The 19,930-nt window shown below is 47.9% G+C and overlaps 1 protein-coding gene across 5 annotated transcripts; it reads left to right on the forward strand.

Annotated features, from left to right (window-relative positions):
- The first annotated feature begins 1,263 nt into the window (after window positions 1-1,263).
- On the forward strand, window positions 1,264-19,320 carry Mfsd13a (major facilitator superfamily domain containing 13A). 5 transcript variants are annotated; one of them, XM_047551905.1, is made up of 10 exons: window positions 1,264-1,280; window positions 11,795-11,837; window positions 12,752-12,993; window positions 13,423-13,505; window positions 14,048-14,503; window positions 14,660-14,783; window positions 15,383-15,479; window positions 16,936-17,107; window positions 17,187-17,380; window positions 18,646-19,320. In XM_047551905.1, the coding sequence occupies exons 3-10, from the start codon at window positions 12,826-12,828 to the stop codon at window positions 18,906-18,908; spliced, it is 1,557 nt and encodes a 518-aa protein (XP_047407861.1). In that variant the 5' UTR covers window positions 1,264-1,280; window positions 11,795-11,837; window positions 12,752-12,825; the 3' UTR covers window positions 18,909-19,320. The 5 variants fall into 5 exon arrangements, with proteins under 5 accessions (XP_047407861.1, XP_047407860.1, XP_047407859.1 ...); XM_047551903.1 differs by lacking the exon at window positions 1,264-1,280 and adding an exon at window positions 3,555-3,604; XM_047551906.1 differs by lacking the exon at window positions 1,264-1,280 and adding an exon at window positions 3,555-3,604 and having other exon boundaries at window positions 14,051-14,503; window positions 18,646-19,319.
- Window positions 19,321-19,930: the final 610 nt, after the last annotated feature.

Below are 19,930 nucleotides of genomic sequence, written 5' to 3' on the forward strand. Positions count from 1 at the left end.
AGAGCTAAAGAAAAAGCACATTCCTTTGGAAAGATAGTAGACTGAGACAGACCTCATTACCCTATGTACATGTATGATTATACAAATGGTGTGAACTTAATCACAAACAACCATAGAAATGAAAAGTTGTACCCCATTTGTGTATAATGAATCAAAATGTAGTCTGTAAAAATAGAAAAAATTTAAAAATCACATTCCCAGTTAAATATTCTTTACTGTCCAGATAGTGGTGACATTTTGTTTGATGTGACAAGATGATCATAACCTTGATACACATAAATGTGTGCTGTTTTCACGTGTAATTCCTTACAGACCTAACCTGATTCTCCTCCAGTGTTTCCTCTTGGAGTGTACCTGATTTTATTATTAGTTTTCATTCGAATACATTGAGGAGTGGAACAAGTTTGCTTTTGTTTCTTGGCTCGGAATTGCTTGATTCTAAGTCTTGTAAGAAGACATGGTGAAGAACTGAATCAAGTGCACACACTGCAATGGCCGAGAAATCCAAGATCTCTCATAGAAGTTACATCCAGGGCTAATTCCTTATCAACCTTCCCCATCCCAGCATTTCCCTACTGGGCTCCAGAGGGGGCTAAGGAAAAACTCAGGGTTTGCTTTGAAATAAAGGCACACACTGGCCAGAGGTAGAAGGGCAGGGAAAATTCCCTTAGCAAATTTACAAGGGGCATAGCGTGCTAGAGTCCACAGTAAACGCTGAAATTTCAGCCTTCTATCTTCACAGCCAGGAAAGCGTAGATGGAGGTGAGGGGTGGGGATGGGGAAGAATTGATCACCTTTCGTCTAGTCATGAGGCCATTCTAGAGGAGAGGTTTCAGCAGTCACTTAAGTCACTTAAGAGGTTGTGTGTGTCTGTGTCTGTCTCGGGGAGAGTGTATGGATTGAGTTTGACTTGACTGCAGCCATCTTGAGTTATAACTGTCATGACTTCCCCATAGTAGCCTAGGTGGCTTTTTCTGCATTGTTTCTCAGCAAACTACAAACAGACAAACCATTAGAGTGGTATGTGGAGTTTTGCAACTGGACCCTGGCACCAGGATTATGCCTAGAATGAAGTCACCTTTGTTCAAACATGTACACCCTTCCTTCTGACGCAGATTGTAGGGGTTCAACTGGTCTATTACTGACATTTCAGTCGGTAAGTTATTGAATAAATGGCACTCTGCAATTCTACATCTGTCTGCCTCTCTTCAATCCTAGGGTACCTTGGGACTGGGCCTCATACACTAGGACTGGATTATTTTGGAAAAGGGGGAAACAAGGTGAGAAGAGGGTTTGAAGGGGTTGGCTTGGGGAAAAGGGGAAATGAGACAGCCTTGTGGATTATGGGTGCTGGGAGGAGGTTCATGGGGTCCCTAGGGGCTCTCCAGGATCTGGTTGAACAGGCTCCAGCCCCTGGACACAGGGCTGCTATTGATATTGGAGATGGTATCAACAGTGACAATAAAAATGAAACAGGATCATGTGAGTGTGGTTATACAAACAAGGCTTTAAATGGTACTTCTGTTTCAGCAAGAAGGGAGACACAGCCCTAACTGTCAGGCTGGCTCAAAGGATAAAGATATGTAGATGTGTGGCATCTTCAGGGTAGGCAGGGACTTGTCTTGATTTCATCACATGTAGAGCTGGGATTTTATTTGCACCTGTGCTCTTTATCATGCTGCAATGCATGTCTCACTACCACCTTAAGTCTACCTTTTTTTTTTTACTATGTCAATAAAGTAAAGATAATTGCACATTACTTTAGTGACTGTTTTGCATAGTGTTTTACCCTCATCACCTGGAATTTGCTGCTTTCATCTGGGAGAGTCCCTAAGATTTTTCAGAACAGGGCAGACTATTGTCTCAGTGTGTTTGACTTTCATGAGCTTGTCTGGCTCTGGCTTCTTGGTATTTCTGCTGACTGCATAGTCTCAGAAGGCTGAGCTGGCTTCCTAACCTCCCTTCTCCTGGTATGTTATATGGCCGTGAAAACTGGTTTACTTTTTAACGCCTAATTTTCTGTCATGCATGCTAACCCAGTGAGAGCTAGTTTGGCTGCCTCATTGTGTTGGACCATTTGCTGTTTGTGAGCCCTTTGCTGTGTTGTCACAAAGGAAGAAGAGTTTGCAAGGAGTTTGCTGACAACAATCAACAAAGGCATAGAATCAACAGTTCACAAAACTCTTACACCCGTTTCTCAGTTAATGCTCACAAAATCCTGGTAATGTATACAATGGAGGTTAACAAAAGGAAGGTCCCTTAGCAAAGTGGTAGAGTTGGGCTGGGCACAGTGGTGCTGGCCTGTAATCCTAGCCACTGGGAAGACCTTGGAGACAGGCAGGTGGAAAGTCCAAGGCCAGTCTTGGCAACTTAGTGAGACCCTGTCTCAAAATAAATAAAAAAAGCTGGGATTGTGGTTCAGTGGTTAAGCACTCCTGGTTCAATCCCCAGTACCAATAAATAAATAAGTAAATATAAAAATATTAAAAGAGTTGTGAATATAACTTGATAAGGCAATCCTAGGTACAGTCCCCAGTATTTGCCCCCGCCCCCCCCCCCAAAAAAAAAAAAAAAGTGGAATATGGACCAAGTCCTAGGTGCTCTGGGAATAAGTAGTGCTGGGTTCCAGCTTGGTTGGGCCTTCTGCTTGTCTGAAAATCACTGAATCTCTCAACCTCAATTTACTCATTTGTGAAATGGGAATAATAGCTTTTACCTCTTAGGTATAATGTGACTCAACAGGAAAATGTACACTGGATTCTTAACACAGTTTAGGGTACATAGTAAGAGCTTGGTATTCCTTGTGGCAATAATATTATTATTAGGAGTGGGCTCAGTGACAAACATAATCCCAGTGACTCTGGAGGCTGGGGCAGGAGGATCACAAATTTGAGGTCAGCCTCAGCAATTTAGTGAGACCCTGGCTCAAAAGAAAAACAAAAAGGTTTGGAGATGTAGCTCAGAAGTAAAGTGCCCTTGTGTTCAATCACCAGTACAAAGGAAAACAAAAATGAAAAAATAAAAATTGGGGTTGGGCTGTGAGGTTTTGAGTTGAGAGCCTGGTTCCTGTAGTCTGAGCCCTCGCGCCCACAGCTCAAGTTGGGCGTGTCCACCCTTGAGCGGCCCACAATCCAGCATCAGGGAGTCCCAGGTCTTGCCACCGACACCTTCAAATCCCCGTGGGCTGTGCATTCAGGCAGTTCATAATGCTTAAAGGAAGGTGCTGAGGTCTGTTTAACCTCCGAATTAATCAAGGACAAGTGAGGAAGAGGAGCACCCAGAAAATAAATTTGATTTGGGCGAAAATAACCTCGTGGAGGTGAGAGAGGGGATGAGCCACTCGGGAATCCAGGCAACATGCCCCTATTTGCTAGAGTCCACTTTTTTTGGTCGCTAAGGGCAAGAGCCCAAGACAAATATGGCTGCTGCAGCCTCAGGCGCTGGTCACCTGCCTGAGCTGCGGTCCCAGAGCAGCCAGGAGCCAATCGCTGGGCGGGGGCGGAGAGAGAGACTGGGGAAGCCCCGGGCGGCGTGCGCGCAGGCGCACTGTCTCACACCTGGCTCTCCGCAGCCTCGGAATTAGGCTTCGCCTGCTAGGATTGCGGTGAGGGGCTGCCTGGCGGGTGGTCGCGTCTCGGGGGCAGGCGTGGGTCGGACTTGAGGCCAATTCTGACACAAATGACAAGCCTAAGGGGGTAGGGAGTGCTCTTCGGTCTGGGAATCGTAGGGACTGTTTTCAGGGGTTCTTTGAGGTGATCAGGTTGTGGATTCAGAGAATTCCGGGGTCATGGCGGGAGAGGCTGGGCTCAAGGGGCAAGGCTGAAATCGATGCAGAGGGCTTGGGATGCAGGGGGAAGGGGATACAATGGCTCTGATAGCTCCTTGAGCATATGGGGTCGTGGGATGTCATGAGTCAGGCCAGGATCCATTCATTGACATGGCTCTTAACCCTGGTGGCGCAGTAGAAGCACTTTGGAGACTTTTTAAAAAACATCAGTGTGCCAGGCGTGGTGGCGCACGCCTGTAGTCCCAGCGGATTCGGAGGCTGAGGCATGAGGATCGCAAATTTGAGGCTAACCTGGGTACTTTAACAAGATCCTGTCTCAAACATTTAAAAAGGGATAGGGGTGTAGCTCTGTGATAGTGTACCCTTGGGTTCAATCCCTAGTACCAGAAAAAAATTTTTAAAAATCGATGATGGACCCCCCCGCCGCCCCCCCTCCCCGCGATTCTGATTTTTATTGGTTTGAGGTGAGGCCTGACCTTGGGTATTTGCGAACAGCTCCTCAGGCGACTTTAATGTGCATATGTGTTTCAGTGCAGATATTGAGTAAAGGGCTCCTTGGTTGATCCTGAACTCCTTAGTTGCTTGGAAGGGGTTGGTGGTCCTGGGTTAAAGCCGATGACTCTCCAGTGCCACCTTAGTAACTTATAGGGGAGGGAGACAGAGGTCCCTTCCCCAGTGAGGTGAAAGTTCATTCCAGCCCTACGAGGAAGATGGGACCATTAGTATTTGGAACAGAGGGTGCGGCCTCCCAGGAGCGCCCCTAAGACAGGACCCTGCTTTGGGAGACTGGGGAGGAAGATGACTCCAGTGTGAAGCAGGAAATATAGCAAACAATTCAGAGGTCAACTGTTTATTGAGAAAATAGTCATGCCTAATATTTGCTTTGCTTATTCCACCTTAAACTTTCATCTGTTTATTTGATACCCTGAGTACAGGCAGGGAGTAGAATTGTTTCCTTCATTTCACAGATGTGGGAGTAAACTCAGCTAGTGAGTGATAACATTCAGATCTGTCCCAGGGCTCCTAACTCCAAATTTTGCATTTTAGTGGCTTCTCACCTCTGCACTCAACTGCTTCTCCTACAGTCTTCGGTCTTTCTGAGGGTATCATAGCCAACACTCACCCTCTTTTCTAAGGCCCCTCATTCCAAAGTCCAGCCTGGCATTCTTGGTTTTCTCATCTAACTCCATGGGCACTCCTTACACACATCATAGGTTGGTTCAGAAATTGGGGAGATACTGTTTGCATTTCTAGGTTTTTTAAAATTTGTTTTAGTGAGCTTTTTCACTGTTGTGACTAAGGGACCCAACCAGAAAAAAGGAGAAAAGGTTTATTTGAGGACTCATGGTTTCAGAGGTCTTAGTCCGTAGAAGGCCGACTCCATTCCTCGAGGCTCCAGGTGAGGCAGGACATCATGGCGGAAGAGTGTGGCAGAGGGAAACAGCTCACATGGTGATCAGAAGCAGAGAGAGAGAGTCCACTCACCAGATACAAATATATACCCAAAGCCACACCCCAGTTTCCACCTCCTCCAGCCATACCCTACCACTTCAGTTACCACTCAGTTAATCCCTATCAGGGGATGAAATCACTGATTAGGTTAAGACTCTTAGGGGCTGGGGAGATAGCTCAGTTGGTAGAGTGCTTGCCTTGTAAGCACAAGGCCCTGGGTTCGATCCCCAGCACCCAAAAAAAAAAAAAAAAGACCCTTACAACTCAGTCTTTCTATGAACCTTCTTGCACTGCCTCACACGTGAACTTTTGGGGGACACCTCACATCCAAACCATAACAATCTCCTAGGAGCCTGATGGGGTGAAGGGAGGAGAGTTTTTACAAATGCTAGAGGGTTCCTTCCAAACAGATGTAATTCTGTCAACCCCACCCCCAGTTCATTGTCTCCTGTCACCCCCCCACCCGGCTCCTCCTGAGGACAGAATGTTGTATGAGGGTTACAACATCATTCCTTCCTGATCTGGCCCCTTTCTGCCTCCCTCCTCTGAGCTTTCTGCCCACATTGTTTCTGGTTTTCTTAGCATGGGGCTGTGCATTTGGTGAAAACTTAATACTCTTTGCTAGTGTCAGTATTCCTCTTGCTTTTAATGTTTTACTCAGAGGGACACATCAAGCTTGCCTTTTTCTGATTCTCACAGCCAAGCAGAACAGCAAACTTGGGGCACAGTGGGGCTTGGGGATTTTCTTATGGCTGCTCTTCTGCGGGCTGAAGATGGATGCTCATATTGGCCTTTTTAGGGATAAGTGAACCTAGCAGGTATTAATTGAGCACCTGTATGTGGTGTAGGCAGAGGCAGAGCCCAGGGGCTGGGCTGACCTGGTCCTCCTTTTAAGGAGCTTGTGGGCTGGAGGAGGGTAAGAGAAGCATTCACATGCTTGGTACAGAGGACTGGTGTCTGAAAAAGGGAGAGAACCTTGACTTGGTATACCTGGGAAGGTTTGTGACACTGACCTGGGTCTTGGATGAGCAGGATTTGCTGAGGTTGTAGAAGAGGGGTGCATAGAAAAGTGAGAAATGCTGAATTTAAATGCCTAAAAAGTCAAAAACATTGTAATCTTGTCCCACTACCTAATAGCTCTGTGACCCTGGGCCAGTTATTTAACCTTCAGAGCCTTGGTTTCTTCATCTATAGAGTGTGGATGGGGGGCTGGGATTGTGGCTCAGTGGTAGAGCACTTGCCTAGCACATGTGAGGCAGTGGATTTGGTCCTCAGCACCACATAAATAAATAAATAAATAAATAAATAAATAAATAAAGGTATTATGTCCATCTACAACTAAAATATTTTTTTAAAAATGTGAATGATGGAAGTGGCAACAGAGCTGTAGGGATTCATGATGTGGAAGCCAGGCATCCCCTAAATACCCAAGATATGGTATGGAGTCACATCTAGGATAGATATCGTGGATAGAAGGGACAGTATGAACAAAATTCTTTTTTTTTTTTTTTGGGTGCTGGGGATCGAACCCAGAGCCTTATGCTTGCAAGGCAAGCACTCTACCGACTGAGCTGTCTCCCCAGCCCCTGAACAAAATTCTTAAAAAAGAATTTTGGGGATGGCAGATGAGAAAGGCTGGGATGTTCCAGGCACCAAGAGGCATCAGTGCCGGATACTGCAAAGACAACTTTAGTCATGGACTTATCAGAGGGAATCACTGACTGATCTTTTAAAAATCATGAAAATATACTTCAGAGATATGAAAAAAATTAATAATCGCTACCATTTATTGATTCTTGTATGTGCCAGGCACTTTGCTTGATGCTTTTAGATTATTTAGATTACTTTTGCATTTCAGCCCCACAGCCAGCTAAGAGGTTGGTATCAACATCCCCACTGACTCAAGGAGAGAGAGTAGGGTTGACCTAAGGCCACCAACTGGGACTATTCCTAGGGCAGGGATGGGCTGCGGGGCCTCTAGCAGGCTTTTCTGTAAGGTGCCGCAGGGGTGTAATGTTGGTTGCAGGTTACAGATCCCAGTTTATGCAGCTAGGCCAGCTTGGGCTCTGTGCTGCTCTTCCCTGGGAGAGGCAGGACTGTCCTCTGCTGTGGTGGTTTGGCATGGGGAGGAGAGTAGGGGAAGGCTTTGCTGATGGAGGAGTGGAATCTGGAGAAGAAACCCATGAAGAGCACCCTTGCACCCTTCTCTCCCATTCAAGTCTGGTTTACCTAGACAGGTAGCTTTGCTTCCAGCTCAGCCTTACAGTGGGGCTTTGTCTCTGCATTCTCGGATGTTTTTCTGCTTTTTGCTTCTTCTGACTTTGCCCTTTTGCCATCTTTTTCTCCAGTTCGCTTACTTGTGTGAGGGACCCGAGTACCAGGATATTCACCTGCTCCTACCCTGATCTAAGAAACAGGTAGTTTCTGTGCATCAGTCAGGTGACAGGCATGATGCATTAATTTAATGCTTTCTGTACTCCTCTAAAGACAGGCTTTATGACCCCATTTGACAGATAAGGAACCCAAGGCTCAGCTGGGGAGACTTGCCTAAGGTTACACTTTTAGGAAGTGCAATTGGGATTTGAACCTGAGCCCTTCTGATGCCATAAGTCATACCCTTTTCATCTCACCATGTTTGAGGTCTTCTAGCCTCGCCCCAGGGTGAATAGGGAGCCAGGTGGTGGAGGCTGAGGACCTTATGAATTCACCTCCAGTGGCAATGGTAGAGCACTGGGCATCTGCTTAGGAGTCAGAAGACTTCACTCCTTTTAGACAAAGGCTGTGGAGTTAAACAAGGTAGTTCTGAGAGACCCAGGGGGAATCAGAGAAAGTGACCTGAGTGAAGGATAGTGATGGATGGAGGTGTACACTATGTTGTTGTTGTTTTAAATTTATTTATATATATATATTTGTTGTTGTTGATGGACCTTTATTTTATTCATTTATATGTGGTGCTGAAAATTGAACCCAGTGCCTCACACATGCTAGGCAAGCGTTCTACCACTGAGCCACAACCCCAGCCCCTACATTGTGTTTTATGGCCCCTAAGCCATAACCCTTGAGTGGCATCTCATTTAATCCTTACCCATTCTTGTGTGGCAGGTCATGGGGCCTTCAGTTTATGGAAGGGTAAAGAGATCCACTTACTATCAAAATAGTGCTCACTATTTTGTGCTCAGTGCTTATAAGTATTTTCTCTTTACCTCCTAACAACACCTTATGACTAAGGCACAGAGAGGTTAAGTAAATTGTTCCAGGTCACATAGGTAGTAAATGGTAGTCAAGACATCTGAAAACTCCAGTCATGTCTTCTTTCCATTCTCTTACTTCAAAAAGCAGTGCCAGGCCCCATGCAGTGGTAAATCCCAGCAACTTGGGAGGCTGAAGCACTGAGGCCAGCCTCAGTATCTTTTTAAAAAATTTTTAAAAAGTTTTCTTTTTTTGTAGTTGTGGATGGACAGAATGCCTTTATTTGTTTATTTTTATGTGGTGCTAAGGATCAAACCAGTGCCTTACACATGCTAGGCGAGTGCTCTGTCACTGAACCCAGCCCCAGCCTCAGTATCTTAGCAAGACCCTCAGCAACTTAGCAAGACCCTGTCTTAAAATAAAAAATCGGAAGGGCTGGGGCTGGGCACAGTGACGCATGCCTGTAATCCTAGTGGCCCAGGAGGATTGCAAATTCAAAGCCAGCCTCAGCAACTTAGCGAGGGAGGCCCTGTCTCAAAATAAAAAATAGGGGCTGGGGTTGTGGCTCAGTGGTTAAGCACCATTGTCTCAATCCCCACTACCAAAAAAAAAAAAAAAAAAAAAAAGGAGAGAGAGAGAAGAAAGAAAAGCAAAGTGCTGGAGGAAATTTAGGGTGATTGGTGTGTGCCCTGTCTCAGTAGTGGGGTGGGATCACAGGTGGACACATTCTAACTCTTCACTGTACACTTTGAATACATGTGTATGGATATGTCAGTTACACCTCCCTCTAAGGAAAAAGAGACAAGCATTTCCTTTGGGCTCACCTGGCCATCCTCCTGCCATGAGGTAAGGTGGGACCTCTGTGGTCTAGCCCAGAGGAGTTTCTTGCAGGATTTCAGGTACTTTTGGCCACTTCTCTTATGCTCCCTCCATGAGGTGCAGACTGGCACAGGGTGAGGGGCAGATCTTCTAAGTGACTCTCTAGTGAGTCCAAAAGAGGTGCTGGGGCGGACTCCCTCCCATTGTCCCCTTAGAACCTCTCTTCAGCCAGCCTCTCCTGCAGCAAAGAGCTGATGAAGCCACCCGTGTCCCTGAGGGAGAGAATGGGGAAGACACAGCCCTGCCTTTGAAATCCTGTGGTGATGTGATGGAAGGCAGTGTCCACTGTGCGGATGGCAGGGGCAAAGGGTCCCATGAGTCCCCAGGAGTGAGGGCATTTTGGACCCAGTGCTGGCTCCTGAAGGATGGGGGAGATAGAGAGGGTGTTTTCCCTAGGAGGAACCAGCCAGAACAAAGGCCTGGCCAGAGGAGAGGGAGGAGCCTGGGCTGGGGTTGAAGGGGGCTTGCAGGCAGGACTGGGAGGAAGGAGGGAGTCTGGCCTTAGACCAACCAGCCGGTGGCTCACCCCTCAGAGGAACCTTGATGAGTCTGGGGACAAGAACAGGTCTCATGGAGGTGCTGCTGGCTCTTTTGGACTGGGACCAAGGAAAAACAGGTTTTGGCCCTGTGTGGAAATGTGCGTGCATAGATACCTGAGCCATGGGCAGGCTTGGGTTGAGGGTACCAGGGGCTCTCTGAGGATCAGCCCTTCGGTTTCCTTGGGCTGCCATAACAAATGCTACAAACTGGATGACTGATTCTGTCGTGGTTCTGGAGGGTAGATATCTGAAGTCAAAGCTTTAGCAGGGTCACGTACCCTTGGAGACTCTAGGGAAGAACCTTTCCTTCCCTCTTTTAGCTGCTGGTGGTTGCTGGCAGTCCTTGCATTGCTTGACTTGTAGCCGCATCACTGATCCCTTCCTCATCTCCACGTGGCCAGTTTCTCTGTGTCCAGATTTCCCTCTCCTTGTAAGGACAGCTGTCATTAGGCCCATTCTAATTCAGTATGACTTCGTCTTAACCTGGTACAACTGCACAAATCTGATCATATCCATAGGTTGGGGAGTAAGGACTTGAACATACGACTCACAACACAAAATTTGAGAGAAGGAAGCCTCCATAGCTTCTCTCAAGGGGTCAAGTAGGCACACATGGGAATTATGTTTCTGAAAAGAGAACAATAGTTTTGAGTCTAAAAGAAGAGTCAGAAACTTAATGCCTTGCTGCTTAAAAAGTGTGGTCACAAACAGTAACAGCAGCCTCACCTGGGAGCCTGTTAGAAAAGCAGAATCTCAGGTTCCTCCCCAGACCCACTAAGTCAGCATCTATATTTTAATGAAGTCACCAGGTATTAAAATCTGACTTTTATTTCCTTTCTCTTTCATGGTGAATCTTTCTCTCAATCTATGTGCATGAGTCAGTTATACTTGGTGTGTTCCTTCTCTCTCCCTCCCTCTCCCTTTTCCCTCTCCCTCTCTCTCTCCCTCCCTCATCCCTCCCTCCATCCCTCCCTCTCCAGTGCTAGAGAGTGAACACTAGGACCTTGTGCAGGCTAGGCAAGTGATCTACCACTGAGCTACATCTCCAGCCCATGATCCTCTTTGCATGCAGTGTGCTCTTGTGTTTCTGTCCCCATGTGCTGATGCTGCCCATTTGTGCATCCTTTCTACACAGCTTTGAGTTTGCTAAGTCAGTCCCTTTGTTCATTCTTGGGCTGAAACCAGCTTTTCGCTGTTTATACATGTTGCTGCCATGAACATCTCTGTACAATCCTTTGGGGTTAGTTCCTTGGGATGGAATTTCTGGAATCCAGATGCATGAGCAGTGTGGCCTCATAATAATATTGTTGCTGCTGTTGTTATTGTTATTGTTATTATTTTATTTTTTGCAGTACTGGCAACTGAACCCAGGGCCTTGTGCGTGTTAGGGAAGCACTCTACCATGGAGCTATATCCCTGGCCCACATGTTATCTTTTTTTTGCCTGGGGATGGAACTCAGGGGTGTTTAGCCACTGAACCACATTCCCAGCCCTTTTTATTCTTTTATTTTGAGACAGGGTCTCACTAAGTTGCTTAGGGCCTTGCTGATTTGCTGGGGTTGGCTTTGAACTCTCCTGCCTTAGCCTCCAGAGTTGCTAGGATTACCTCTTACCATTCTTATCACAGTACAGACAGGACACTGGGTTTCTTCCCTTCTCTCCAACAATGCATGGGAACCTGATTTGGGAAGACAAGTGGCAGAAAAGGTTTTGGTGTCAAGACAGGTCTGAGTGCAAATATATTTATTTTTTTGCTGTGTGACATTGGTCAAGCTACTCACTGTCTCTGAACTTGAGGTTGCTCTCCTATAAAATCATAATAGTGCTATAAACTTTGTAGGGATTTTGTAAAGATAATGACACCATCAACATTCATTTATTGAACACTCTGTGAACCCTTACATTCTTTTGCAAACTAAGTATAATCATCCTCTTTCTCATTTTACAGAAAAAGAAACTAAAACTTGGGTTAAGTTACCTGAGGATACACTGTAAGTACATCATGTGCCCAAGTCCAGGGTTGTCACGTGCAGATCATTAAAGTTGCACCCTGTGGATGTAAGCAGATACTGAGCACCCAGCCCGAGCACACATGCTCAACCTGGCCCAACACTGTAGGGTGCTTGCCTCCTCTTCCTGGGGCTTATCAGTTTTGTTGTTATTCCAAGAGTAGTGGTATCTAACTTGGCACGCTGTACTTCATTGGTGATTCTCCAGATTTGTTTTATGTCTAAAGTCTCCAGCTGGAAATGAGTGTGCGTGTGTGTTTGGTACTAGGGATTGGAATCCCAGGGCCTTGCATATGCTAGGCAAATTCTCCACCACTGAATTGCACCCCCAGCCCTCTTCTTTCTTTTTTCTTTTTCTTTTCTTTTAGACAGTGTCTCACTCAGTTGCCCATGCCAACCTTGAACTTGCTATTTATTTGTTTGTTTATTTATTTATGGTATTGGGGATTGAACCCAGGGGCATTCAACCACTGAGCCACATCCCCAGCCCTTTTTGGTCTTTTATTTAGAAACAGGGTCTCACTGAAGTTGCTTAGGGCCTTGCTAAGTTGCTGAGACTGGCTTTGAACTCACAATCCTCCTGCTTCAGCCTCCCAAACCACTGGGATTACAGGCATGTGCCACTGTGCCAGGCTACAATATATTTGGGGGGGGGGGCTAGTACTGGAGAATGAGCCCAGGTCCTTGTACATGCTACACAGTGCTCTACCACAGAGTTACACCTCCAGCCCTGGCCTTGAACATGTAATTCTCCTGCCTTAGCCTTTTGAGTAACTGGGATTATAGGTATGTGCTACCACACCTGTCTGGAAATGAGTTTTTAAAGGACACAGAGGACAAGGTTAGGAGCAGAGTAGTCTCTGATCCTTGCTGCTAACTGGCTCTTTCTTTTCCAGGGACAAGAATGGGGAGACTACTAGTGGCCATGAACTCTCCTCAGTGCTCCTGGGGTTAAATCAGGCTGGCAGCCATGGGGCTGGAATGGCCCCAGGCCTGGTTATTGGGCCTGCCCACAGCTGTGGTCTATGGATCCCTGGCCTTCTTCACCTCCATCCTGCACAATGTATTCCTGCTCTACTACGTGGACACCTTTGTCTCAGTGTACAAGATCAACAAAGTGGCCTTCTGGGTTGGAGAGGTAGGGTCAACACTGGGCAACCAGCCTGGTGGATGAGTGGGCTGCCAGGTAGATGGTAGGTGCTGGGTCCCACCTATTCAGGGACATGAGGCAGGCGAGGTTGTCCACTAAGACTCAGCCAGAAAAGCTGGTAGAGACAGACCTTGATGACTTCTCAGGGGGATTAGATCATTTTTCTTGGCTGCTGTCTTATGTTCTATATGTTCTGTATGTTCATGTGCAATACAGTCACACATGCTAATTTGTCTTCTGGTTCTACTTACCAGCTGGGCCCTGGGTGGGGCACTGATAGGTGAGTGGCTGGGAGTGGAGGTCTGAACAGAGGAACTGACAGCAAAGGTCTGCAGGCAGCACAGCTGGGGCCATCTTGGAGAGGTGGGGAGTTCTGATGTTGCCTGGACCCACCTTCCCCATCTCCTTTACCTGCAGACGGTGTTTCTCCTCTGGAACAGCCTTAATGACCCCCTCTTTGGCTGGCTCAGTGACCGCCAGTTCCTCAGCTCTCAGCCTTGGTTTGTATCTGGGGATAGCACAAAACTGCTCAGTCTTCACCTTTCCCTAGGACTGTATTTATTTGGGGTGGGGAAAGAAAGGCTAGTTCAGGTGTTGGAGGTGGATCCACTCCCTTCCCAGGGACCAGGGCTGGCTCTGTCCAGGTTAGAAAACTGGCCTTGCCTAACCCCTATGTTGCTCACCAGGGAAGAGACTGACCCCAGCTTGGCTTATATGGCTTCTCAAAACTGCACAGCAAACACCCATGCCATGTCTGTCAGATTTCCTTTCCTTCATGTTCGAGCTCATCACTGCCCACAAGCCTGAGAAGTGGGTATCCCACTGCCCTTGGTCATCAGCTGACAGAGTAGTGGGGGGGTAGGGCAGAGGAAAGAGTGCACCCACTGGTAAGCTGTGCTTTCAAAGTTGGAGACTGGAGACTTGGGGTGCACCCTGATGTGAATCCTACATTCTGGACCTCTGTCCCTCCTCTGAGATTTGGACAGGGGAGCTGGGACCTGCCAAGGCCCAAGGGCATCTCCCAAAAACCTCCTCTCCCTAGCAGGTCAAGTGCCAGGCTCTCCTCAAGGGCTGTGGTACTGGCACGGGTGCGAGTGCTGGGCAGGCACGGGCCGCTGCTGGCACTGTCGTTCCTGTCATTCTGGGTGCCCTGGGCCCCAGCTGGCCTACAGTTCTTGCTGTGCCTGTGCCTCTATGATGGCTTCCTGACACTGGTGGACCTTCACCATCATGCCTTGTTGGCCGACCTGGCCCTCACGGCCCACGACCGTACCCATCTCAACTTCTACTGCTCCCTCTTCAGTGCAGCTGGCTCCCTCTCTGTCTTTGCCTCCTACGCCTTTTGGAACAAGGAGGACTTCTCCTCTTTCCGTGCCTTCTGTGTGGCACTGGCTGCTGGTTCTGGGCTGGGCTTTCTGGGGGCCACACAGCTGCTGAGGCGGCGGGTTGAGGTGGCTGGAAAGGACCTGGGGTGCTCAACCCTGACCATGGATGGCAGGTGAGTGGCCAGCCCTGCCTCCTCAGTTTCCAAATCTGATTTTAATGCTGGGTCCCTGGGCTGATGCTGGGTCTTCTGGCTGATGGGTGGCTGCCCTGGGGTGGGAGCTGACTCAGGCCCGGCCCCAGAAGTTCTCAATTCCCCTCTGCCTTATAGCCTATATGGAGAGGAGCTGCCAGTGGGCAGTGAGGAAGCAGACAGCATCACCTTGGGCCAGTACCTCCGGCAGCTGGCACACCATCAAAACTTCCTGTGGTTCGTGGGCATGGACCTGGTGCAGGTATTGGAAATGGTACCTTTCCCCCAGTGATTAGGCTGTGTCACACTCTAGTGGACAGGTACCTCAGGAACTGGGCACTTAGGTGGCCTTGCTGGGCAATTTGGTGGCAAGGACCAAGGTTGGGACCAAGGTTGGGTTGTAGTATTTTCTGACTGCCTCATTCCCTTAATGATCTCAGGTAGGTCTCAGCCACTCTGGGCAGCCTAGCCTTGTCCTTACCTGTAAAGTGAGGCCTAAAAGATTGTCTTCTATTGGGACTCTGACAATCTTTTTAAAACACCAAGTGCCACCCCACAACCCATGTAGTGTACAAGCTGGCCACATTTAGAAATCAATTGTTTTTATGTTTTGAAACTTGTTTTACTACTGTGTTTTCAATTAAAAGAAAGACTTATTCCAGTTACTGTTTTACTGGGCCTCTAACTTTTCAATAACCAACAGGAATGTGGCTTTAGATCTTTTTCTGGCATGTTCCATGTTTAGGGACTTGGGGACAGAGGCCAGTTTTCTATTGCTCTGAGTACCAGGGGATGCGTGCTTCCTCTGTTGGCTTGTGGCCCTGCTGTGGTCACCCTCCTTACTGCCCTGTCGGCTTGCAGGTGTTTCACTGCCACTTCAACAGCAACTTCTTCCCCCTCTTCTTGGAGCATCTGTTGGCGGACCATATCTCCCTCTCCACTGGCTCCTTCCTGTTGGGTGAGTGGGTGCTTCAGGCAGGCTCTAGGACAGAGGCTGCATTCCAGACCCCCAGCCCAGCTGCAGGCATGGTCACCTCACTAGCTGAGGACCAGGTGGCAGAGGGTGGGGATGAATCTGCCAGGGGATTGTGTCTTGATGCCAGCTCTGATTTCCTGAGGTGGTGGGTGTGGGGCGGGACTGATGCACAGGATCCTCTTGGTGATGGTGCCACCCAGAGGTGGTGTGGTGCGGTGCAATGGCTGCTCAGCAGTGAGGACTACCATCCTAGCCTGGATGTGTCTTGACCTTGCTCTCTCCCTGGGTGGTTTTCGGTGTGTTATTTAATTTTTTGGGGTCTCCCTTTCTCACTTGTAAAGTAAGAAGAAAGCCTGGATCTGCGGCTCCATATCTGTGGATTCATCCAACCACAGATTGAAAATATTCAGGAAAAAAAATTGCATCTGCATTAAACATATAGTCTTCTTTCTTGTGCTTTACCCCTAAACAATATAGTTTATATTGTAAATATATAGCAGATAGTATGACAATTTATATAGTAAATAGTATGACAATTATTAATACGACATTTACATAGTTCTAGGTATTGTAAGTAAGAAGAGATGATTTAAAGTGTGTGTGGGGGCTACAGTTGTGGCTCAGTGGTAGAGCGCTTGCCTAGCACATGTGAGGCACTGGGTTCAATTCTCAGCACCACGTATAAATGAATAAATAAGTAAATATCCATTGATAGCTAAAAATATTTAGCTATCCCCAACTGTGTTGGGGAGATGCGATTAGGTTAGATGCAAATATTATGCCATTTTATATAAAGGACTTAAGCATCTGTGGATTTAGTTTTCCCTGGGTGATCTTGGAATCGATCTCCTGAGGATACTAAGGGACAACTCTATTTACTTTCAAGGCTTATGAAGATTAAATATAAGCATGTGAAGTGGTAGTACACATCTATAATCCCAGCTACTCCAGAGACTGAGGCAGCAGGATCACAAGTTCAAAGTCAGCCTGGTCAATTTAGCTAAACCTGTCTCAATATAAAATTTCAAAGGGCTGGGAAAGCTGGGCATGTTTGCACGCCTGTAATCCCAGCAACTCTGGAGACTGAGGCAGGAGGATTGCAAGTTCAAAGTGAGGCTCAGCAATTTAGTGAGCTATTGTCACAAAAATTTTAAAGGACTGTAAATATAGCTCAGCAGCCCTGGGTTCAACTCCCAGTACCAAAAAAAAAAAAAAAAAAAAAAAAAAAGGCTGGGGAAGTAGTTCAGTGGTGTTTTGCCTTGTATGTGCAAGGCACTGTGTTTAATACTGAAAAGAAAAAACGTGTGTGACACTCAGCACAGAGTCCAGCATGCTGTTAGTGTGCAATTGATGCAAACTCTGATTCTGAGGGTTACAGTGTCAATCACTGAGGCTGTGGCAGTGCCCCTAACAAGGTGAGGCCCTCTTCCTTCCCCAGGCATCTCCTATGTCGCTCCCCATCTCAACAACCTCTACTTCCTGTCCCTGTGTCGGCGCTGGGGTGTCTACGCGGTAGTGCGGGGTCTCTTTCTGCTCAAGCTGGGCCTTAGCCTGCTCATGCTGGTGGCTGGCCCAGACCATCCTGGGCTGCTCTGCTTCTTCATTGCCAGGTATGCTTCTGCTCACCCTCACCCCCCACCCGACTCCTCTCTCCCACCCTTCACCCTTGCCCACTCCCTTTGCTGGCAGCAATCGTGTTTTCACTGAGGGCACCTGCAAGCTATTGACCCTGGTGGTCACTGACCTGGTGGATGAGGACCTGGTGCTGAACCATCGCAAACAGGCGGCCTCGGCGCTTCTCTTTGGCATGGTTGCCCTGGTGACCAAACCAGGCCAGACCTTTGCCCCACTGCTGGGCACCTGGCTACTCTGCTTCTATACAGGTGAGGCTCCAGAGGCACAGCTTACCTGGCACACAGCTGGCAAGCTCGGCTCTGGGTCCAGTAAGGGAGAGAAAATGGCCACTGTGTAGGCCTGGACTATCCTGGGCTGCCACCCCTCATCAGCCTTCCCCACACGGGTAGAGGAACTTGGTCTCCAGATTCCTTCATTCTTTCATTAGTTTGTTCATCCACTCAAGTGGGTATAGAACACCTACTCTCTGTACTGGGGAGGTCACAATGAGGGACACACACGGTCTTTGCTATCACAGAGCTTATGCTCTAGTTGGGAGCAGGGGGTTGGCAATAAACAGCAAGAATATATCAAGTAGTGGTGAGTGTAGTGGTAAAATAGATGGGGAAAGGTGAGATCCTGTGGCTGAGAAGCTACTAAAAGTGGCCACGCAAGTCCTGTCCTTGAAGGTGATCCTTGGGATGTGAACTGAATGGCAAGGGTTTGATCAAGAAAAGATCTCAGTGAATCCTAGGCAGAGGGGATGGCAAGTGTCAGGCCCTGTGTATCAGGAGATTTGGAGATGAGACTGGGAGTGAAGAGGGCTTTGTAGGTATGGCAGGGTTTGGAATTATTTGTGTTGCACAGGGAAGATATTGTGAGAGTTACAAGCAGGACAGTGATGTGGTCTGATTTTATTTACTTAATTTATTTACTTACTTGTTTTGCGGTACTGTGGATTGAACCCAGAACCTCTCATATGCCAGGAAAGTATTCTACCACTGAGCTACACCTCCTAGCTCTTCTTAAAAATTCTTGAGACAGGGTCACTAGGCTGACCTTGAACTTGTGATCCTCCTGCCCCCCGAGTAGCTGGGATTACAGGTAAGGACCACCATGCCTGATCTGACTGATGTTTTGGAAAGTTCACTGTGGCTGTGTTTTGGGAGGGAGGACAGATTGGATCATAGGGAAGCCAGGTGGGAATAGCAGGGAGATAACTGGAAGACTGTGACAGAGGCAATGGAGGTTTGGGCCAGTGTGGTGGCAGTAGGATGCATTTTGGAGTTGCTGGGAGACAAAGATTGGGTGTTGGAGAGTGAGTAAGATAACTGAAAAATTAAGGCAGGCTTGCAGGATTTGGCCTGAATTATTGGGTAGATGATGGTGCCATTCACAGAGGGAAGACTGGGAGGAGCAGGTTTGGGGGAGGCATCAAGAGCTGTGGTTTGGGACACATGACATTTGAAATGTCATTCCATGGACTTTGGGGGGAACTGGCTAACCATGTACTTTCTGTGCTCTCTTGTCCTAGGTCATGACCTCTTCCAACAGCCTCCAATGACCCCTGTGGGGAGTGCCCAGCCCTGGCCGGAGCCACCGGCCCCAGCCCCAGCACAGGCTCCCACACTCCGCCAGGGCTGCTTCTACCTGCTGGTGCTCGTACCCATCACATGTGCTCTGCTGCAGCTCTTCACCTGGTCTCAGTTCACGCTGCATGGGAGGCGCCTGCACATGGTCAAGGCCCAGCGCCAGAGTCTGGCACAGGTCCAAACCCTGGACATTAAGACAGTATGAGGTGCACTAAGGCCATCCTGTTGAAGACACTGCTGCTCAGTAGGGAGCAGGAGCCACTTTTGCCAGTGTCCTGCTAGTCCACCTTCCTTGGGTGTAGCCTGGAGGAGATGGCACTTGGGAGCTCCTGGGAATGTCACTGAAGTCTCTTCCTCCTAGCCGTCTGGCTCAGTTTGAGCAAGGGCTGGGCTGTATGCTCAGGGACATGCTTCCTCTGTGGGGCAGACGGAAAGACCAGAAGGGACGGGGCTACATGTGGTGCACATAGGACTGCCATGGGGCATGGAGAGACAGCCTGCTGTCAGCAGCTAGGGCTGGCCACTCTGGCAACTCAAGAACCACTTTATAAAAAAAATTTCTCATTCTGTATCTTTTCACTTTCTGTTTTTCATATACATATATATATATATGCCACAACCCCAGCCCCTCAAGAACCACTTTTGATCCATAACTGCTTCCTTTTGCTCAGTCAAGGGAGGCCCACTGTAAGTGCCACTTGCCTCCTTCTAGTAGTTTCTCTCAGAGGGTTTTTTTTGCTTCAGTTATGTTTGAAGTAGCATGCTCCCTCTGCTGGAGGGAGAGGCTTATTTTGTTAGATTACTTAAAGCCAGTCATTCCTATTCCTTAGGTCCATGTGAGAGGGAGGGAGGAGGGAGGGAGAGAGAGAGATGGGTTGGTGGGATTGGGGAACAGGATTCCTCACTGAATAGGAAAAACACCCTAAGAGGATTTTCCTAAATAGAGGGTGGCTACCTGCATCAGACTCACTAAGGTGCCAAGGATAGGCCAAAGTGACTTTCAGGCCTAGATTCAGCGGCCCCCATGTTTCCCATGCACTGCTGCTAGATGGTCATTAAATAGGAGTCTCTGCTAGGCAAGAGGTTCTCAGCTTGGGAACCACCTGAGCTTCAAAATGTACCAAATTCTGACTTAATGGGTTTTGAGTATGACCTGAGCATTAAGGTGTCAAAACCTCTGTAGACTTTTTCTTGTGGCTGGGACTAAAACCACTGTTCCAGGTGAGC

Source organism: Sciurus carolinensis, chromosome 5 (assembly GCF_902686445.1).
Source record: "Sciurus carolinensis chromosome 5, mSciCar1.2, whole genome shotgun sequence".
NCBI lineage: Eukaryota > Metazoa > Chordata > Mammalia > Rodentia > Sciuridae > Sciurus > Sciurus carolinensis.